The 17,317-nt window shown below is 37.5% G+C and overlaps 1 protein-coding gene across 2 annotated transcripts in view; it reads right to left on the reverse strand.

Moving 5' to 3' along the window:
* Positions 1 to 17,317, reverse strand: part of FOCAD (focadhesin) — a 256,025-nt gene that overhangs the window by 120,771 nt on the left and 117,937 nt on the right. For both annotated transcript variants that reach the window (XM_087822637.1, XM_087822638.1), the window contains 4 exons: positions 16,776 to 16,880; positions 16,277 to 16,378; positions 15,405 to 15,535; positions 13,425 to 13,551 (listed from right to left, as the gene is read on the reverse strand). In XM_087822637.1, coding sequence (XP_087678763.1) covers positions 13,425 to 13,551; positions 15,405 to 15,535; positions 16,277 to 16,378; positions 16,776 to 16,880 — 465 coding nt within the window. The remainder of the gene's footprint in view (positions 1 to 13,424; positions 13,552 to 15,404; positions 15,536 to 16,276; positions 16,379 to 16,775; positions 16,881 to 17,317) is intronic.

Consider the following 17,317-nt stretch of genomic DNA (forward strand, 5'->3'; position numbering starts at 1 on the left):
TGTAGCTGAGCCAAACAAGTAAAAAGAAAAAAACACACTCTGATTGAAGTCATACCTGTAACATAAATAAGGTCAATGGCATTCTTTTGTTTGACCTGTATTTCAACCATTTTAGAGCAAAGCTATATGACCCTGTCAAATACTTAAGCAAGCAAGTTGCTCAAATGACACTTCCACAAGCAGAGGCAATGTGCCATGGCCCTAAAGCAAAAAGAACAGCGCCCTTGAGAACATCTTCCTACTTACTCCTGAATTAAAACCCAGGACAGTACATTCCACCATGCTGTTGTGACAAGAATTAAGTCCAGCTTTTAATAAAACTCAAAACCCAGACAAGACCTGTATCGCATGAAGTCATCTAAATCATAGAAGATATGCAATGTATACTCACACCACGAAAAGGGCTTTAGAATGACATCCAGCTAACAGTACAGAGCACAGACTAACATCCTCTCTGTCAGCTATGAAAAGCCTCTCAAGCTTGAAACTAAACAACCTTAAAACAAAATGTGTGTGTTATCTTTAAATACAACTGCTGGATTTGCATGCTGTTGGAGAGGCATTCTGACTAATTTGGTACCTACATAAAGATTTATCAAATTCTTGCTGTCTTAATGCCAAATATTTCCTAAGCACTGCCCTTTACTAACAAATGGTTTTAGTCCTCCAATAAGGTGAAGTCTAATTTGGAAACATTAGTGTTTCCAGAAATGAGTCTCTTAGTGATATTTTATCCTAGGCAAGGAGAAGGTGAGATCCATCTGTTCTTATCAACACATTTACATGGCAGGAGACGAGCTTAAGTACCACAGATAACTCTGTTTTTGATAAAAAGGTTAATTCTAGGTCAGTTAGGGATACATTCCTATACAGTAAATAAAATATTTTTAAAAACAGACTTATTAATTTCTTGGAAGGTATCAAAAGAGTGTTTTCAATCAAATCTCAAAATCCATAAATGCTTTCAAACCATTGATGCCATTTAGTCTATGACCCTCCTTCAAGGATTCTCTCTCCACACCCCATTTACCCCCAAAGAAAAACCCACCCCTTGTATAAGCTTAAACCAATATATTTTATTCACTGGAATTTCAGAATGGCACACAATTAGCATCATTTTAGTCGTGTCATTATTTCCAGCTCAGTGGCATTTATTCAGATGAGCACAATTTGCAACCTCTGAGCCCAGCTCTTCTGATGTTAACTGGCATCATTAAAACCCTCCCAGTGTCCAACGCGTTTGATCTCTGAAAGAATGCCCTGGGTCTGTGACCGAGCGCCGGAAGCTCCTGGCTGGAAACCCCCAGCAGCATTCACGTTCGGTCCCAAACTACTCACACCAGTTAATAATCCTCCGAGACCATGATTCCTATTCAAGAGAGAAAGCTTTTCCCATAAAAATTATTTAAGCGCAAAGGAAACAGAAAATTGGATTAAAATAATGTAGAGGAGGCAGGAGGAGCTCCTAAATGTTATAACTTTAAAAGCTGAGGTTGTAAAATTTTCAGAGTAAAGTATCTTAAAAGAGCATAGCAAATCTGGGTGTGGAAAAGAGCAAACAGCAGAGGAAAGAGGCCTGGAGTACAAAAGCAAAAACAAGAAATGGTGACATTTCAAGAGCTTCAATTTAAATTTTTCTAGTATAAGTTTTGATACAGTGTACAACTTTATATTATCTTCAAAGTTTTCTTTAAAAATTAAAAACCACCAATTAAAGAATAGTGGGAAGCTTAATTCTTTTCTATTTAAAGGGGAAAAAACCTACATATTTTCATTTTCCCACACATTTCACACATGGCTATGTGTGAATACTATTCCATTACACAAACACACCGTAGTCAGTTAAAATTTTATTTTGAAAATGAAAACCCGTTTTAAACCATATTTTAAAATCTACTTACAGAATGACAAAATAAATGTTATAATATCCACAAATGTTTAATAAAAGGCAAGCTCCTGCTGTCCTTTTAAAGTTAAAAATAAGGCCAAACTACAACTTTCAACTGCAAGGAGTCATTGTATGGTATATAAAAAGCTCAGCATGGAAATAGATTCAACAAATGTATAAAAAGCGTTTTCATGCCCAGGAAGAACTGAAGGCATCAAAAAACATGCCCCAATAGCAAATAACGCAGAGCTCAGTTCAAAAAGACCAGCAAACTCCTTCTCTAATGCACAGCAAATTAAACTTAATCAACTCCTCTGCAAGGCTGCACAGGCACTCCACCTTTAAATGTCCCCACAAACAAAACATAAGAACAAAAGAGGTTCCAGAGTGTAATAAATACCAAATCCACAGTAGGCAACAGGATCCGTACTGTACACAGCTGAGAAGCCCTGCCATGGGACAATGGATCACATTTCCATATTAAATTATGTTTATCACGCTGAAAAATGCTTACACAAAATACAGGATTTCTATTGGCCATTTTTATGCCATACTCGCTCCCTAAAACCTTCCAAACCTGCTGAGTGCCATTGAAAAGCTTCCCACCCCATGGTGCTCAGAGGGAGCGCGAGACAAAGGGTTGGGATGACGGCAGAGGGCAGGGACAACTACCTTCCCCCGTGATTTCAGAAAATAAATCAATAAAGAAGGAGAGAATAGCCAAAACATAACCTTGGCATAGGGTATTTCCAGGAAAATCACTGATTGTGACAAATGGCCTCAAGTGAACTCTTCCAGCGGTCAACAATCCCCAGGAAAGGCCCCTCCTCTCCTTATCTATCGCTCAATTGTACAAGACTCCGCTTTGAAAATATAACACCCTCTTGGAGCTGGGCGAGATGAAAGAGCTTTTCTTCATGATCCTGCAACGCCTATTAATTTTTGCTACAACAGACTCACAGCTGATTAAGAAACCCGAGGGCGACTAGCACTGCCTCCCATCCCATGTCAAGACTCGGGAGGAGATGTTGAGTGAACGGGCCCTCCTTTCGCTGCAGAGCGCTGCTCTCCATTTCTGCACACACTCCATGAGCTTTTCTCCCGCCGCCCTCCGCACTTCGCTTAGGCTGGAAGTCCTTTTCCTCTCAGAAGCACCGGTAGTAAGGTTACTAGATTTCTATGATTACCGAGTTCTCTTTCCGAGTAAGTGGGGCTCATTCATTGCCACTCACAGCACGGGGTTAGCAATCAATGACTGAAGAAGCAAAACTTACGCTGTCCCCAAAGTACACTCACACTTTTATCACAACTGGTAGGAAAACATGATAGACTGGGAACAGCACGAGAATTATAGTTAAACCAAAGAGCATGCAAATGCCCATGTTACCATGTTTCTATGTCAATTGTACGTTAGCCTTCCTGTGCTCATCAGCAAATATCACCTTATACTACAAGATTGTGAAATTTAATAGAGGATATTATCGATGCCAAATGCCAAACATGTAACTAGTATTAAAAAAAAAAGGAAGCTTTTATAGTTCTGGTTTTTTAAAGTATAACATACTGTAAAAAGTATTGATCTTAATTAAACAGCTCAGTAAATTCTGACAAATGTACATGCTGCTGTAACCACCACCTTAATCTAGATATAGGCCATAGAAGAAAGATAATGTGAACCACATATGCAACTTTAAATTTTTTAGTAACCACATTTTAAAAAAAAAAGAGACAAATGAAATTAATTTGAATGTTTTATTTAACGCAATATATCAAAAATATTATCATTTCGATATGTTAACTGATTTAAAAATATTATCGATAAGCTATTTTACATTTTGTTTATACTAAAGCTTTGATCTGCTGTGTATTTTACACTCACAGCACATCACAATTTGCAGTGGCCAAAGTTCAAGTGCTTACTAACCACCTGTGTTAACAGATCCTGCACTAGACAGTGCTGATAGAGACCCCAGTCCAGGAAATTTCCCCATGTCTCTTTCTAGTCTACCCGTCAACCACTATTCTGATTTCTGCCTCCACAGATTGATTTTGCCTGTTCTTGAATTTCATAAAAATAAAACATGAATTTTTTTGTGACTGGCTTCTTTCACAGAGCATGTTTCTGAGATTCATCCATGTTGTTGCAAGTAGCAAGGTTCAATCCTTTTTATTGCTAAATAGTATTCCACTGTATGAATACATGCACTTTGTTTACCCATTGACCAGCTGATGAACATCTGGGTTGCTTCCAAAAATGCTATCATTAATAAAGCTGAAAGGAAAAGTCTTCTACAAGTCATTTTGTGGACATCTTCTCATTTACTACAGTAAATATCTAGAAGTAGGAATGTTGCATCATAAGGTAGGTTCATGCTCATCTTTATAAGACACTGCCAAATAATTTCCCACAGTGGTTATATCATTTTATATTCCTGACAATAACATATGAGATATCCAATTACTTCACACCACCTCCAATATGAGGTACAGATATTATCAGTCTTTTTAATTTTAGTGATTCCAGTGGTATATACATTTCCCAAAGGCCAAAAATGTGACATTTTTCATTTGCTAACTAGCCTGGCCATAAGGAATCTTTATTGAAGAATGATTGGAAAGATGAAGGGAAAGCTGTTACGCAGACAAACTGAGATTGCTTACATGAAATTACCTGTAATATTAAAATAAGGAACACACTGGAAAGGACTACCTGGGCCAGGTAGATAATACAAACCTAGGGGACTATAGCAATTAGAATACATGCTCATCTACAGTTTCACCAAAAGAGGGTCGATATCTATATTTTTACTTTTAATTAATACTAGAATTAATTTAAAATACTAATCCTATGATAATCATACAAAATGGGCCATAAGTTTTCACACTTTGATTTATATAAATGTTGGTGGTTTTTATGACGAGAAACATCCTTAGTACGGTAAACATCAAACCATTCAGGATTGTTATTGATTACTGGTCAAGATGGCACCTATTAAGACAAGGGCCGGCAATCCATCAAAGGCAGATGACAATATCATTTGGAGTGGCAAGGTGACAACGTCCCAGATAAAGCTGGAAACAATTGGCCAGGGAACCTCCCCTTTCCTCCTTCCTAGTAACCATCTCCTATGACAGAATATATGCTATTGTATTCTTCTTCTTAAGTCACTATTCTCATCATATACATTTCGATTTTGAGTAAGAATAAAGGCAACAACTAATAATGCTTCCTAGCAATGCCTACCTAGTAGTATCTGCATTATTTGGGGAGAGCAGAAGAAAAACGTATGTTGGTCGAATGTAAAATAGTACAACTGCTTTGGAAAACAGTTTGGCAGTTTCTCAAATGATTAAACATTGAGTTATATGGTCCAGCAATTCCGCTCTTAGATATATACCCTAGGAAAATGAAACCTATGTCCACACTAGAACTTGTACATGCATGTTCACAGCATAATTCATAACAGCCCCAAAGTGGAAACAACCCAAACATCCATCAACTGGTGAACAGATGAACAAAACATGGTATAGTCATACAAGGCAATATTACTGAGCCATAAAAAGGAATGAAATGCTGATACATGTTACAACATAGGTGAACCTTGAAAGCATTATGCTAAACAAAAGAAACCAGACACAAAAGGCCATATATTGTATGACTCCATTTATGTGAAATGTTCAGAACAAGCACATCCACACAGACATAAAATAGATTACTGGTTCCCTAGGGCTGGAGAGCACAGAGGGTGCAGGGTTTCTTTCGGGGGTAATGAAATGTTCTAAAATTGACTGTGGTGATGGAAGCACAGCTCTGTGAATATTCAAAAAAGCCATTGAATTATGCACTATAAATGGGTGAGTTGCATGGAATATAAATTATATCTCAATACAGCTGTTTACATAAACAAGAAAGAAAAACTAAAGGTATTGGTGAGCCACAGAGCCTTTCTCTTCTAGTCCTGAATAGTCCTTCCCTCTGCTGCTTGAGGTATAGAGAAATATTCCTTTGATGTCATATCTCATCTGCACTATTTCTGAATTTCAAATATATTTAGTGTACTTAACACAATGTCCTTCCCTACTAGACTATGAGTTCACAGAAGGCCAAAAACGTCTCAGAAATCCTTTTGTCCAGAGGGTCTTGCACAGCCTGGCTTACATTTTCAGTACTTTTGTTTTTTGGTTTTTTTTTAAATATATCTTTATTGATTTCAGAGAGAGGAAGGGAGAGGGAGAGAGAGAGGTAGAAACATCAATGAGGAGAGAGTCATTGATCGGCTGCAGCCCGCAACCCGGGCATGTGCCCCGACCGGGAATCGAACCCCAATCGCCTGGATCCTTGGTCGATGCTCAACCGCCGAGCCACGCCCACCTGGGCAGTATTTTTGTTTTAAGGTTAATGCTTCTTGTGTCTTGCCTGGGGAATCCTGGCCTATGTGTGCTGCTGCGGTCGACACGGGGCTTGAGGGGGAGGCGCACCACCTCCTTTCCTTGCTCTCACCACCACTACTCATCGGAGGGTGAACAAATGACAACTTGGCAGAACCCTTCCAAAAGGCTCCCAGCCCTTCTACTTGAACACCTCCTGGAACAGGCAACAGACTTTATGAAACAAACAGGATCCCTTTTAAACGCACAACCTACAGACCCACAAAGCAGAAGAATGGCAAAAGACATTTAAAAAGTGTAAAATAAAAGCAAAAAAAGCTGGTATGGACTTAAATATGATCTCTAGATGAATTTTAAAAGCACTCATAATAACAATACATGAATGACTTAAAAATAAAACTAATAAAAATATATTTAACTTTTTACAACTTTTACTGAAAAGTCTATAATGGATTAAATCACCACCTGCTCTTTACTAATAATTCTCCAAAGCCCAAAAGCTAAACCTACATGGTGCAAATTCATGGTGAGTAAAGAACATTCAAGTTATACCTTCCCTTTGCTTCATAACAGTTTGTAATCTTTCGACATAAGGGACTCTGAGCTCCTGGTAACACACAGGATGATCATAATAAGAACAAATGCTGCCCTAGACTCAATGAAGTAGTGACACAATTAAAGTGTTCTCATTAGTAACAAAAAATGCTGCCAGAAACTCGGGTACAAATTGCTACATACCACCTCTCTCATGCTCAGGTAAGCATGGAAAGTTAGTAAAAAATAATAATAATAACCTAACTACTTAATAAAGCCATATCCTTAAAATTCTGAAATATTTAGCTCAAGAAAATAATCCAAAAGAAAGGAAAAACTTTAAACATGTAATTACTTTTAAATTGTTGAATATAAGAAGAGAAAAAATGGAAAGTAACTTAGAAATCCAATCAAAAATGAATTATTTGATTACTTGTGATACTTTCACTCAATGGTAAGCAATTATGCCATTACAATATGTAGCAAAATAACTCTTTCTAGAAAATAGAGAACACGAAAATTATAAAATATATATGTATGAAGAAAATACAATGGGAAGGGAGGGATATGGGAAAATCCCAATGCTTTTTAGAAGTGAATAAGAAATACCATCTATATAAACCAAATGTCTTTAGAAGGGGCATAAAATCACTTTAATGCATCTTTAGAATGTAAAATCTATTATATAATCCATAAAAACACTGAAAATATATCTACATTAGTTCAAGACATCTTTTTCATTTGGATCTTTATGTAAAGGCTAAATAATGTAAAACCTTATGTATTATCCAATTACAAAGGAAATGGAGGAGGAAAAGTATGAGAACTGAGTCCAAATATCATGCTCACAAAATGATTTCTCCAGTATCACAACATGACATGGGCAACTAAACACAAACACGACTAGCAAACACACATAGTGCTGGTATACATATCTCAAAAAAGCTATTTAAAAAAACCCATAGTGATTAAGAAATTGACTTTGAATTCAGACAGACCTGAGTTTGAATCCTGACTCTACCATATTTTAACTGAGTGACTTTGAGCAATTATTTACTCTGTCAGTGTCCCGGAAGAAAATAGTACCCAACACAGACAGTGCTTTTCAGTAAGATTAAATGAGATAATAAATAATAATTGTAGTATATAGCACTTAAAATATGGAAAGCACTCAGAAAATCAATAGATACTATCATTAAAACATCTCTACAGCTAAAAGTATTCCACTAATATCATATGAAAACAAAATGTTATACCTAGATAAGTTTCAAGTAGACCATATGTGTCTTTATCTGATCTTTTGTATGGTTTGATAAGCTCTTTGTAGTAAAAGGCCCATTTAAAACACACACACCATGATTTCCTTTACTTAGAAGCAAATGTAATAGAACAAAATGTAACTTGGCTGGAAGGGAAGTTAAAAGCAATGAAGAAGAGAATATTTAACATATCTGAATTTCTCCAAAAAGATATATAAGTGGCCAATAAACAGGAAAAGATGCTCAGTATCATCAGTCATCAGGAAAATGCAAATCAAAGCCACACAAGACACTACTTTACACTCACTAAAATGGCTACAGTTAAAAAACAACAACAGATAATAGCAAGTGTTGCTGAGGAGGGGAGGAATTAGAAGCCGTATACACTGCTGGTGGCAATGTGAGATGGCAGAGCCACTTTGGAAAAGAGTCTGGAAGCTCCTTAAGTGGTTAAGCACAGAGTAACTACATGATCCAGCAATTCCATTCCTAGATTACACCCCTCAAAAATGAAAACATATCTAAGCAACACCTGGACATAAATGCTCATAGCAGCATTACTCATAATAGCCAAAAAATAGAAAGAAAAAAGCAAATGTCCATCAACTGATGAAGGAATAAATAAAATGTAAGATAAACAAACGGAATATTATTCAACCAGGAAAATAAATGAAGTATCAATACCTGCTGCAACATTGATGAACCTTAAAGATATGTTGTGAAATAAGCCAGTCTCATAAGACAATATATTATATGAAATGGAATTGAATATATGAAATGTCCAGACTAGGCAAATCCAGAGACAGGAAGTAGATTAGGGGTTGCCTATGGCTAGAGGGGACTTGGGGGTGAAGGGGTGATAGCTGAAAGGGTACAGGATTTGGGGAGGAGGTGATAAAAATGTTCTAAAAATGACGGTGGTGATGGCTTCGTAACTCTGTATATATACTAAAAACCATTAAGTTATACACATTAAGTGAATGGTATAAATAGTGTGTGAATTATATCTCAGTAAAACTTTTTAAAATGAGAGAATAGTGCTTCTCAGAGACATAACTTCATATTAAGTAAAAAAAAAGAAAATTAAGGCCAATGGGGTAAATGTGATGAGAAAGCTGACTGGCAAAAATAAAGAGAATGCAAGAATATTAACTTTTCTTTGAAAATGACAAGCCCTCAGCTTGAAGATTAAACTACTTATTTCAATAGCCTTATTTTTCAAAGAAGGAAGCCTCAAAATAACACAAGAGCATGAGACTTGGAGGAGTCGTGTGTCTACTTCTTTTCATTTATTAGCCAGGTGACCTTGGAAATGTGACTTAAATTGCCAGAGCCTCTTTTTTTTTTTAGTTTAAAATGAATCCCCAAACCTCAAAAAGTCCAAAATCATGAGAAACTCAAGAAATATTAGCAATATTTTTTAAAAGTAGCTCAGCCTAAAAAGAAATTTGTGAAGTCCTGAATCAATATATCAATAGTATTTAGGAAAGAAAAATTGGAAGTTTCTCTTTTCCAATTCCAAAATGCCAAACTGCATTCTTGTCTTTACTGTCAACCAAGATTCCTAGAACTTTCTCTCTCCATTTTTCGGTTAGTAAAGTAGCACCAAAGAAAACCATATTACAAGTACAATCTTCACCTTGTCAGAGTTGGCACTGAGATAGAATCCATCCTTTCAATCTCTCACTGGAGACCATGATAAGTGATTAAGCAGCAGTAACTGCAGGCTTAATCTGACCCTACCAAGGACAAATGAATTTCATGATTGGGACTTTCAGAACTGAAGAGTCCACTGTCAATCCTAAGAAAAAGAGCCCTACTTCTCCTACAAAGGCAAGGATGGGACGGCCCAGTGAAATCCAATTTTGTACGGTTTTTCCAATTGAGGAAAAACCAATTATTTTCCGAAAGACAGGATTATTTAGTTTATTTATACTCTTATCCTAACTGATTTTTAAAATCTCATTGTCTTAGGCTATCTTTCTTTATTCTTAATTATATTTGATAGTCATGGATCTAAAGAGCAATGGATAGACAAATCACTACCAAATGCTGCTGGGAAACAGACTTACAACTATGCTGAATATTTTCATTCTTGAAACTCTTGGCAGCCATGAATGCTTCACACATGATATCAATTAGAAGACAGAATAAACAGCCTCACAGAATGCATGCTGGCTTCTGTGGATAGCATGCTGGCAAAAAAAGCAACCCAAAAGATGAGCCCCAAATTAGTCAATGTGACCTGGCAAGGGCCACTGAGCTGAGTATATTTTACAACTTTAACACACATCACAGGACATAACAGCAGCAGTCTCACAACAAATGAACTTGCACCGAAGAAGCTTGGAAAAGCTTAAATCAGAAAGATGTATTATTGCCATCCAGGCCTTCAAGGGAGAATAGATGATCCCTACTTTTTTATATGAACATAAAACTATTCACTACTGAACATTAAAAAAGAATATTTTTATTATCAAAATTAACAGTGATGCAGTCAGCTTCAACACATTCCACAGCTCAGGACACTTGTAATACCTATCAGGAAAACATGACAAATAGCACTTCATCTTTAGGAAGTATCAACAAAATAGTGGGTCCATCCTCTCGACAAGAGGGAAACAGGAGACAAGGAAATGGGCAGCCCGTAATAAAATGAAGCTGGCTGGCTGCTCGAATTGCTTTATGATCTATTAACGCGCATCTCATTACAAAAAAGATTCAAAGGGGCTCGCATCTATCTGTTAGAAAGACAACATACTGAATCCTTACTTCATTTGCAACATTTCAGTTGAAGTTTCCCAAAAGTGAATTTTGATAACTACGTCATACTGAATTTGGGTTTCATAACACTGAGAAAGAAGGGAAAAAAGAAAGAGAGGAGGAGGAGTGGGGGGAGAGAAACATGAGAAGAAGAAACGCCCTGAAGCAAGCCAAGAAAAGGATTACTGAAGTACGAGAGTAAGAAATAGGCTTTAGTAAATAAAATACCTGGGATGATACCTCAGTCCTTCCAGAGGGCGAATGGAGCGTGAGAAGCAAGGTAGTTGCTGCAGGCTCAATGTGAGGTTCCCCCAAGCTCAAACGGCGAAGCCCGAATGCCCACGGTGGGGGTACTTTGAGGTGGGTTTTGGGGAGGGGATTAGGTCATGAGGGTGGAGCTTTCATGACTGGGATTAGTGCTTTTATAAAGAGGCTCCAGAGAGCTATCTTATGCCTTCTGCTGCATGCGGTGACAGCGAAAAGACAGCCGTGCGTGAGAACGACGGCCCTCCACGAACCAGAGTAGGCCCACGCCGGACCCCGCGTGCGCTAGGGCCTTGATCTGGGCTTCAAGCCTCTGGAGCTGCGAGAAGTAAGCGTCTGTCATTAATAAACCACCCAATTTAGGCTATTTCTGTTATAGCAGCCCAGACGGATTCAGACAGTAATACAGTATAATCGTGGCCTCAAAGTTACCATTATGGGAGGTGGTTAGGACTGGGGGAATGGACTTGGGGCTAGATAGTCAATGATCCAAAATGCTCTCCTTTACGTATGGAAACAAGTACCCAGCGCCTCAGCAATGAAGGGATAGTACACCATTTGGAGAAAAAATTAAGTCATTCTCATTATGAGTTTTAGAGGAAAGATTAAAAATATAAAAAACAAACTACTTCAAACCTTCCCAGTGGCACTGATTATATCCGATTGCATACCAATTTTTCAGGAGCAAGTTCAACATTTAAGGAGCACCTCTGTGGGCAAATACTATACTAAGTCTTTTTGTGTATAATCTCCTTTTATCCTGATTTGAAGAAACAGAGGCTCAGGAGGTTAAGTAAATTAGCCAAAGAAAAGAGTTAATAAATGCTACAATCATGCTACTGCCTTAAAAAAAAGATTCTTTCTACATTAGGGAACATTTTTCATGCCTCTGGTACTAACTACAATGAATATCTTAGAGAAATGGAATGAGGAAAACAACAGCACCACACTCAGAATATCTTCTGAGTTAATAAGCATCAATAGACAATAGAGCCTCAAAGTAACAGGAGGAGATGGATGGGGAACACAATGGAATTAGAGACACAATAAGACAAATTACTATTTTTTAGGGGGAAAAGTTAATTTCAGAAAGAAGTTGATTCCTGTTTGGGAAAAATAATAAAAAGGAAGTACTCCCAAATGGTAACCTTTTGGAGGTGAGTGTATAAAATTCTTTCTTCTCCCTAAGCTTCTGTTAAACATTCATTTGAAAACAAGGTTTTAGGAAAATAACATAATTATTAGTGAAGCTTCCCAGTTCTAGATAACTGATTGGAGCGATAAAACACAAAAGTCCTTGGTTATGCACAGCGGTGTCCTGCTGTAACAGGCCTCCGCCACGAACCCTAAAATCTCTGAAAACTACTGGCACTGAAAACACTGCTCTCCACACACATCAGTTTCTGCACAGCAATGGTGTTTACTGCCTGCTAACATAAGTGTTTACCCAGAAGGACATTAGTTTATTCTTATACCAGATCCTGAGTAAATATCTAACCTCCCTCTGAGGTCTGTTTTCCTCTTCTATAAAATGGTGTTATAATCCCTATATGGCAGGGTTGTTGAAGAACATAAATGAAAAGTGCTTAGCACAGGGACGTGAGCATAAAAAACACTCAATACCGTCACTGCTTGTGTTATTATACTACACGCATTACCATCACATCAAACATAATTGCCATAAGCTAGAAGAATTCTACTTAGTCTCATTCTCTAAAAAAACTAAAATTGTGTAGGACGCCCACTCTGGCAAGAACCAAAGTATGGTTAGTGAATGATCACTGATGTAATTACCACATTTCTCCAAAACAGATTCTCCACTGTGCTGTAATTTGGGGGCTGTCTAAAGTTCAGAAAATGATTTAGAGGCTCACTTCTAATATCGATCCACCCAATCTGATCACAAGGAAAGAAAGGCTCCTTAGCCAGTCTTCCAGGCAGCAATAATTGTGGCAGGTTATGAAACTGCCACTAGCCCGCGCCAGTTTCCCCACCTCATCTGCTTGTAAGGCTCTCTAATCACGAAAATAAGCAGCAAATGTATTCAAGAGTTCTCCTGTGAGCACAACTTTCCCTTCTACATTAACAGGAACAAATAAGAGAATAAATAAGTCTCTAGAGAATGTCTACATAACCAGATGTTTCAAGACTCCCCTCTACAAAGAATGTGCCAAGGACAAGGTCTTGCTTCCCTCCTTCAAACAAAAATCTCTGGGGGTGAATAGTCAAACTTCTGGTTACTTGAATCTAATCTTACATTCTTATCACTAATATTCCTTGTAAATTATTTTCTTCAAAATTATACAAACCAATTTTTAAAAGCCTACCTCGGCCTGGCAGAGTGCGTGGAGGCCTTGTAACACCAAGGCTGCTGGCGTAGCTTGGTCAGGCTTCGTGCATTCATTCAGCACCTGGGAAATAGCCGCCAACATATCTGCGCCGTGCTGATAGGGCCTACAAGAAACGACAGCCAGGGAGGTTACAGCCAGAGGGACAAAAACCATGAAGGCTCGTCTTTACCCTTCTGCCTACTAAAGACCGACCCTCAAGTAATAACGCCATGTATTTTTCTTCAGAGATTTTCACCATCATCATTTTTGCTCTAACTTACGCCTCATTTTTCATATAAAAATATGATCCCCCCAAAAAAAGACATTTGTTAAATAGTATTCTTCCCAAGTCATCAATTGTCTGAACTGACAAAATTTCAAGCATATAATGGTGCAGAGAACTGACTTACCTCAGTGAGATCGTCAGTAAGGAGAGCTGCACCTGCCTGGAAGTGGCTCTAGTGTCAGACACTGACTACAAAAGCAGGTATTGGAGATCAGAGAATTTATTACAGTAGTGACACTGGCTAAAGTGGCTGCACCTATCACAATAATGATGGCGATGGTGATGATAATAATTAGAATAATAAGAACTATAACTGACAGGGAGCCCATCCAACCACTGTGCTGAATTCACTCACTCTTCCTCTCTTTCCTCTCCTCTCAGTTCCACATATATTGTGCTGTCCCCAGAATGCCTTTAACTCAGGTCCGTCTTCTGCACTCCTTGTAACCCTTCAGTGATATACCACTTTTCTCTAATTGACAAAATGTCAATTGAAATTGCCTGACTGGATTCTATTGTTTCACTGTCTGACGAGGGAAAATCCTTTTCTGAAACTAGAAAACATGGTCCATCTTAAGGTAGTAACTGAAGGGAGCAATGAATAAGTTCTCAGAAGACTCTGACCTGGTCTGATATTCAACCTCTCCCGAGCTGCAGCTTTAAGAATGTAAAATTAAACTGTCAGATAATAAGCTCTCATCTCTAAAATTCTGTCCATCCCAAAACCTCAAGAGCATCCAGACTCTCGGGTCTTGTGTTACGTATGTGCAACTTTTAGACTGAGATCATCTTTGTGTTTGCAAAAGGCTGAAGCTTAGAAGAGAGGCAGACCTGCTGGGCTTAGATATGTTCTCATTCAAGATTGTCTCTGAAACAGGAATCATCCAAGTCACCTGTCAACCCATTCAGTGCACAACTTTAGGAAGTACCGCTGAGTGTCCCTACTGACAAAAATGAGATGCGCTCCCAAGAATTCTACAGTGCAGTGGGCAACCATGTGGAACTGCAGGATTACAACTCATTTCAAAGGTACCAAATCTATTTCCTCCCTAAATACTTTTACCTTACTCTATTGAAGAAGAAAAAATCTGGCCAATTAGAGCTTTGCTTGGTGTTATCGCAGTCTCGCCCTCCCCCACCCCACCTATTTACCAAGCCATACTCTAGCACCGCTGTCACTTCCCTAACATCTTCATGTCTTCCTAAACCCTAGGGCATACATGGAAATTCAAAATCATTTCCTTCCTTGTCATAATTCCTAATAATTAATTCCATACAATGAGCCACAAATAAGGCCCACTGTATGAAAACTCTATAAAAACCAACATAACACAGGGAGAATATAAGAACCATTGGACCACAGTCCACTGCTTAGATCTCAGGGACTAATGTACAGAAAAATAAAATACATAGCATCAGATGTTTTATTACAATACTAAATTGCTATCCATAAAAGGACATAAATATCCTATAAAGCTAGATTAGATATAAGACTAGGCCTAAAATGAAAAGACATGCTTGCTTCTCAAAGTTACTTTCCAATATTACTACATTTTACAATCAGAAAATTTAAATTGAAAATTAATTTATTCTTACTCATATATTTTCTGCTATCTTTCAAAGATTCTTGCTCGCAATAAAAAAACGCAGAATAATAAATCATACATTCCCAAGGGCTAAGCGCAGCTCACCTTTGCTTACATATGTCTCTGATCGATGCTGCTTTAGCGATCAGTTTCTCCCACTGGACTTCCTTGCCCGCAGACAGAGAGGGCACATCGGACATGGCCATGAACCGCTGCAGTTCAGGATAGACACGATCCTAGGAAGACAATTTCACAAAAAAGGTAATTTTGCAATTTGAGCTGAATAATCATTATTTCCTGTTGTGCAGCATTTTCATCTCCAAGTCTTCCATTTGCATTGCAAATAATAATGTCTCTCTTCTAATCAGCGGAGAAGAAAGCTGCTGTGATTGCTGGGGATTTTCTTACAGTCCCATGTACTGTTCATCTCATAAAACAAGGAAAAGGTGGCAAATTACAGAGGCTCTTATCACTTATAATCATATTTCTATTACTTTTCCACGCAAATGGAAAAATAAATTTTAGAATTAGAGAAATGAGACTTTCTAGTCTCAATTTCTCTCTGAGAGTGAATCATAACTGACTGCATTACTGATCAAAAGCACCATGCTCATTCAAAACTTCTCCAATGCCACACAGGAAACTACTATATCAAAGCACTATGGCACATAATGACAAAATTTGTTCCCTTTTCTTTTTTAAAAAAATGTTTTTATTGATTTCAGAGAGAAGAAAGGAAAGGGAAAGAGAGATAGAAACATCAATGATGAGAGGGAGTCATTAATCCACTGCCTCCTGCATGCCTCACACTGGGGATCGAGACCATAACCCTGGCATGTACCCTGACCGGGAATGAAACCTTGACCTGCGGGTTCATAGGTTGACACTCAACCACTGAGCAACGCTGGCAGGGCAAAATTAGTTCTCTTTACAGAAAGAAACATGTTAAATACTCACACGTGTATATCTGAACTTACCTGCTTTTCCCACAAAGAAGTTAACAAGCGCAAAGTGACAGCTCTTAGTTGTGGAGTGGTTCCAAGAAGTTGGATTACTCGTAGAATTTGTCCTATGCACACCTAGGAAATATTTTAAAAATTTGCTTCATATATGTAGCTGTATGTAATCCCAAGGTTACCCAAAGAATTAAAAAACCCTTCATTATCAAATAAAGGCCTAAATGGGAGCTTTACCCATCTTCTCAAAGGTTGGGGATAACTTTGAGAAGGGTTAGCCAGCAATCATGGGTACATAAGACTTTATTTCAAGTAATAGCCAATGGGAAAACTTGGATATTAATTAATTTAAAAGAATTACTTCTTTTAAAAGATATTTTAATATACTTTTGGCCCAACAAGGGATGTAGTGATCACAGCAAAGTTAAAGGCTCAAAATTTCATATACCAACCAAAATTCAATGTATTATTTGTACCTCACTTTCTTTTTTCCATCAATTAAATCGAATAATATACAAACCTTGTGAACACCAAGTGTAGGTAAAGTATATAAGATATTAATGTATAATACAGGTTCCAGTGGTCTTCCCAATTTGAACATCAAAACTGGAATCAAATTTGGTACCTAAAGTGAATTTAAAGAAGAATTAACTATGCTTTGTGAAAGAAATCAATCTATAAAGCAATCATTATTTCATTTTTATTCAAAAGAGTAATATAAATATAAGGTGTCCCAAATAAATGTATACACACTTTTCTGACAGCTCAATTGATGTTTCTTTCCTTTCAGATTTAATCCATTGGAATTAATAATTATTCAAAGTGTGTATACATTTTTTGGGACACCCCATATATGAGTTAGAAGACTAAAAAATGGGTTTAGCAATTTGCTGTTGATGGTAATTTTATAGTACCACTAATATTCTATCTCTTTTATAATTAGCTGCCAAACACGAATCAAAAAATGTTTTTTTCTTAAACAACTATAATACTAACTCTCAGCAAAACAAAATTAGTTAAGATATATACTGCCCCAAAGAAATTTATAGTTCTAATAAGCAG

The sequence above is a fragment of the Miniopterus natalensis genome, chromosome 12 (assembly GCF_054644295.1).
Source record: "Miniopterus natalensis isolate mMinNat1 chromosome 12, mMinNat1.hap1, whole genome shotgun sequence".
Lineage (NCBI taxonomy): Eukaryota > Metazoa > Chordata > Mammalia > Chiroptera > Miniopteridae > Miniopterus > Miniopterus natalensis.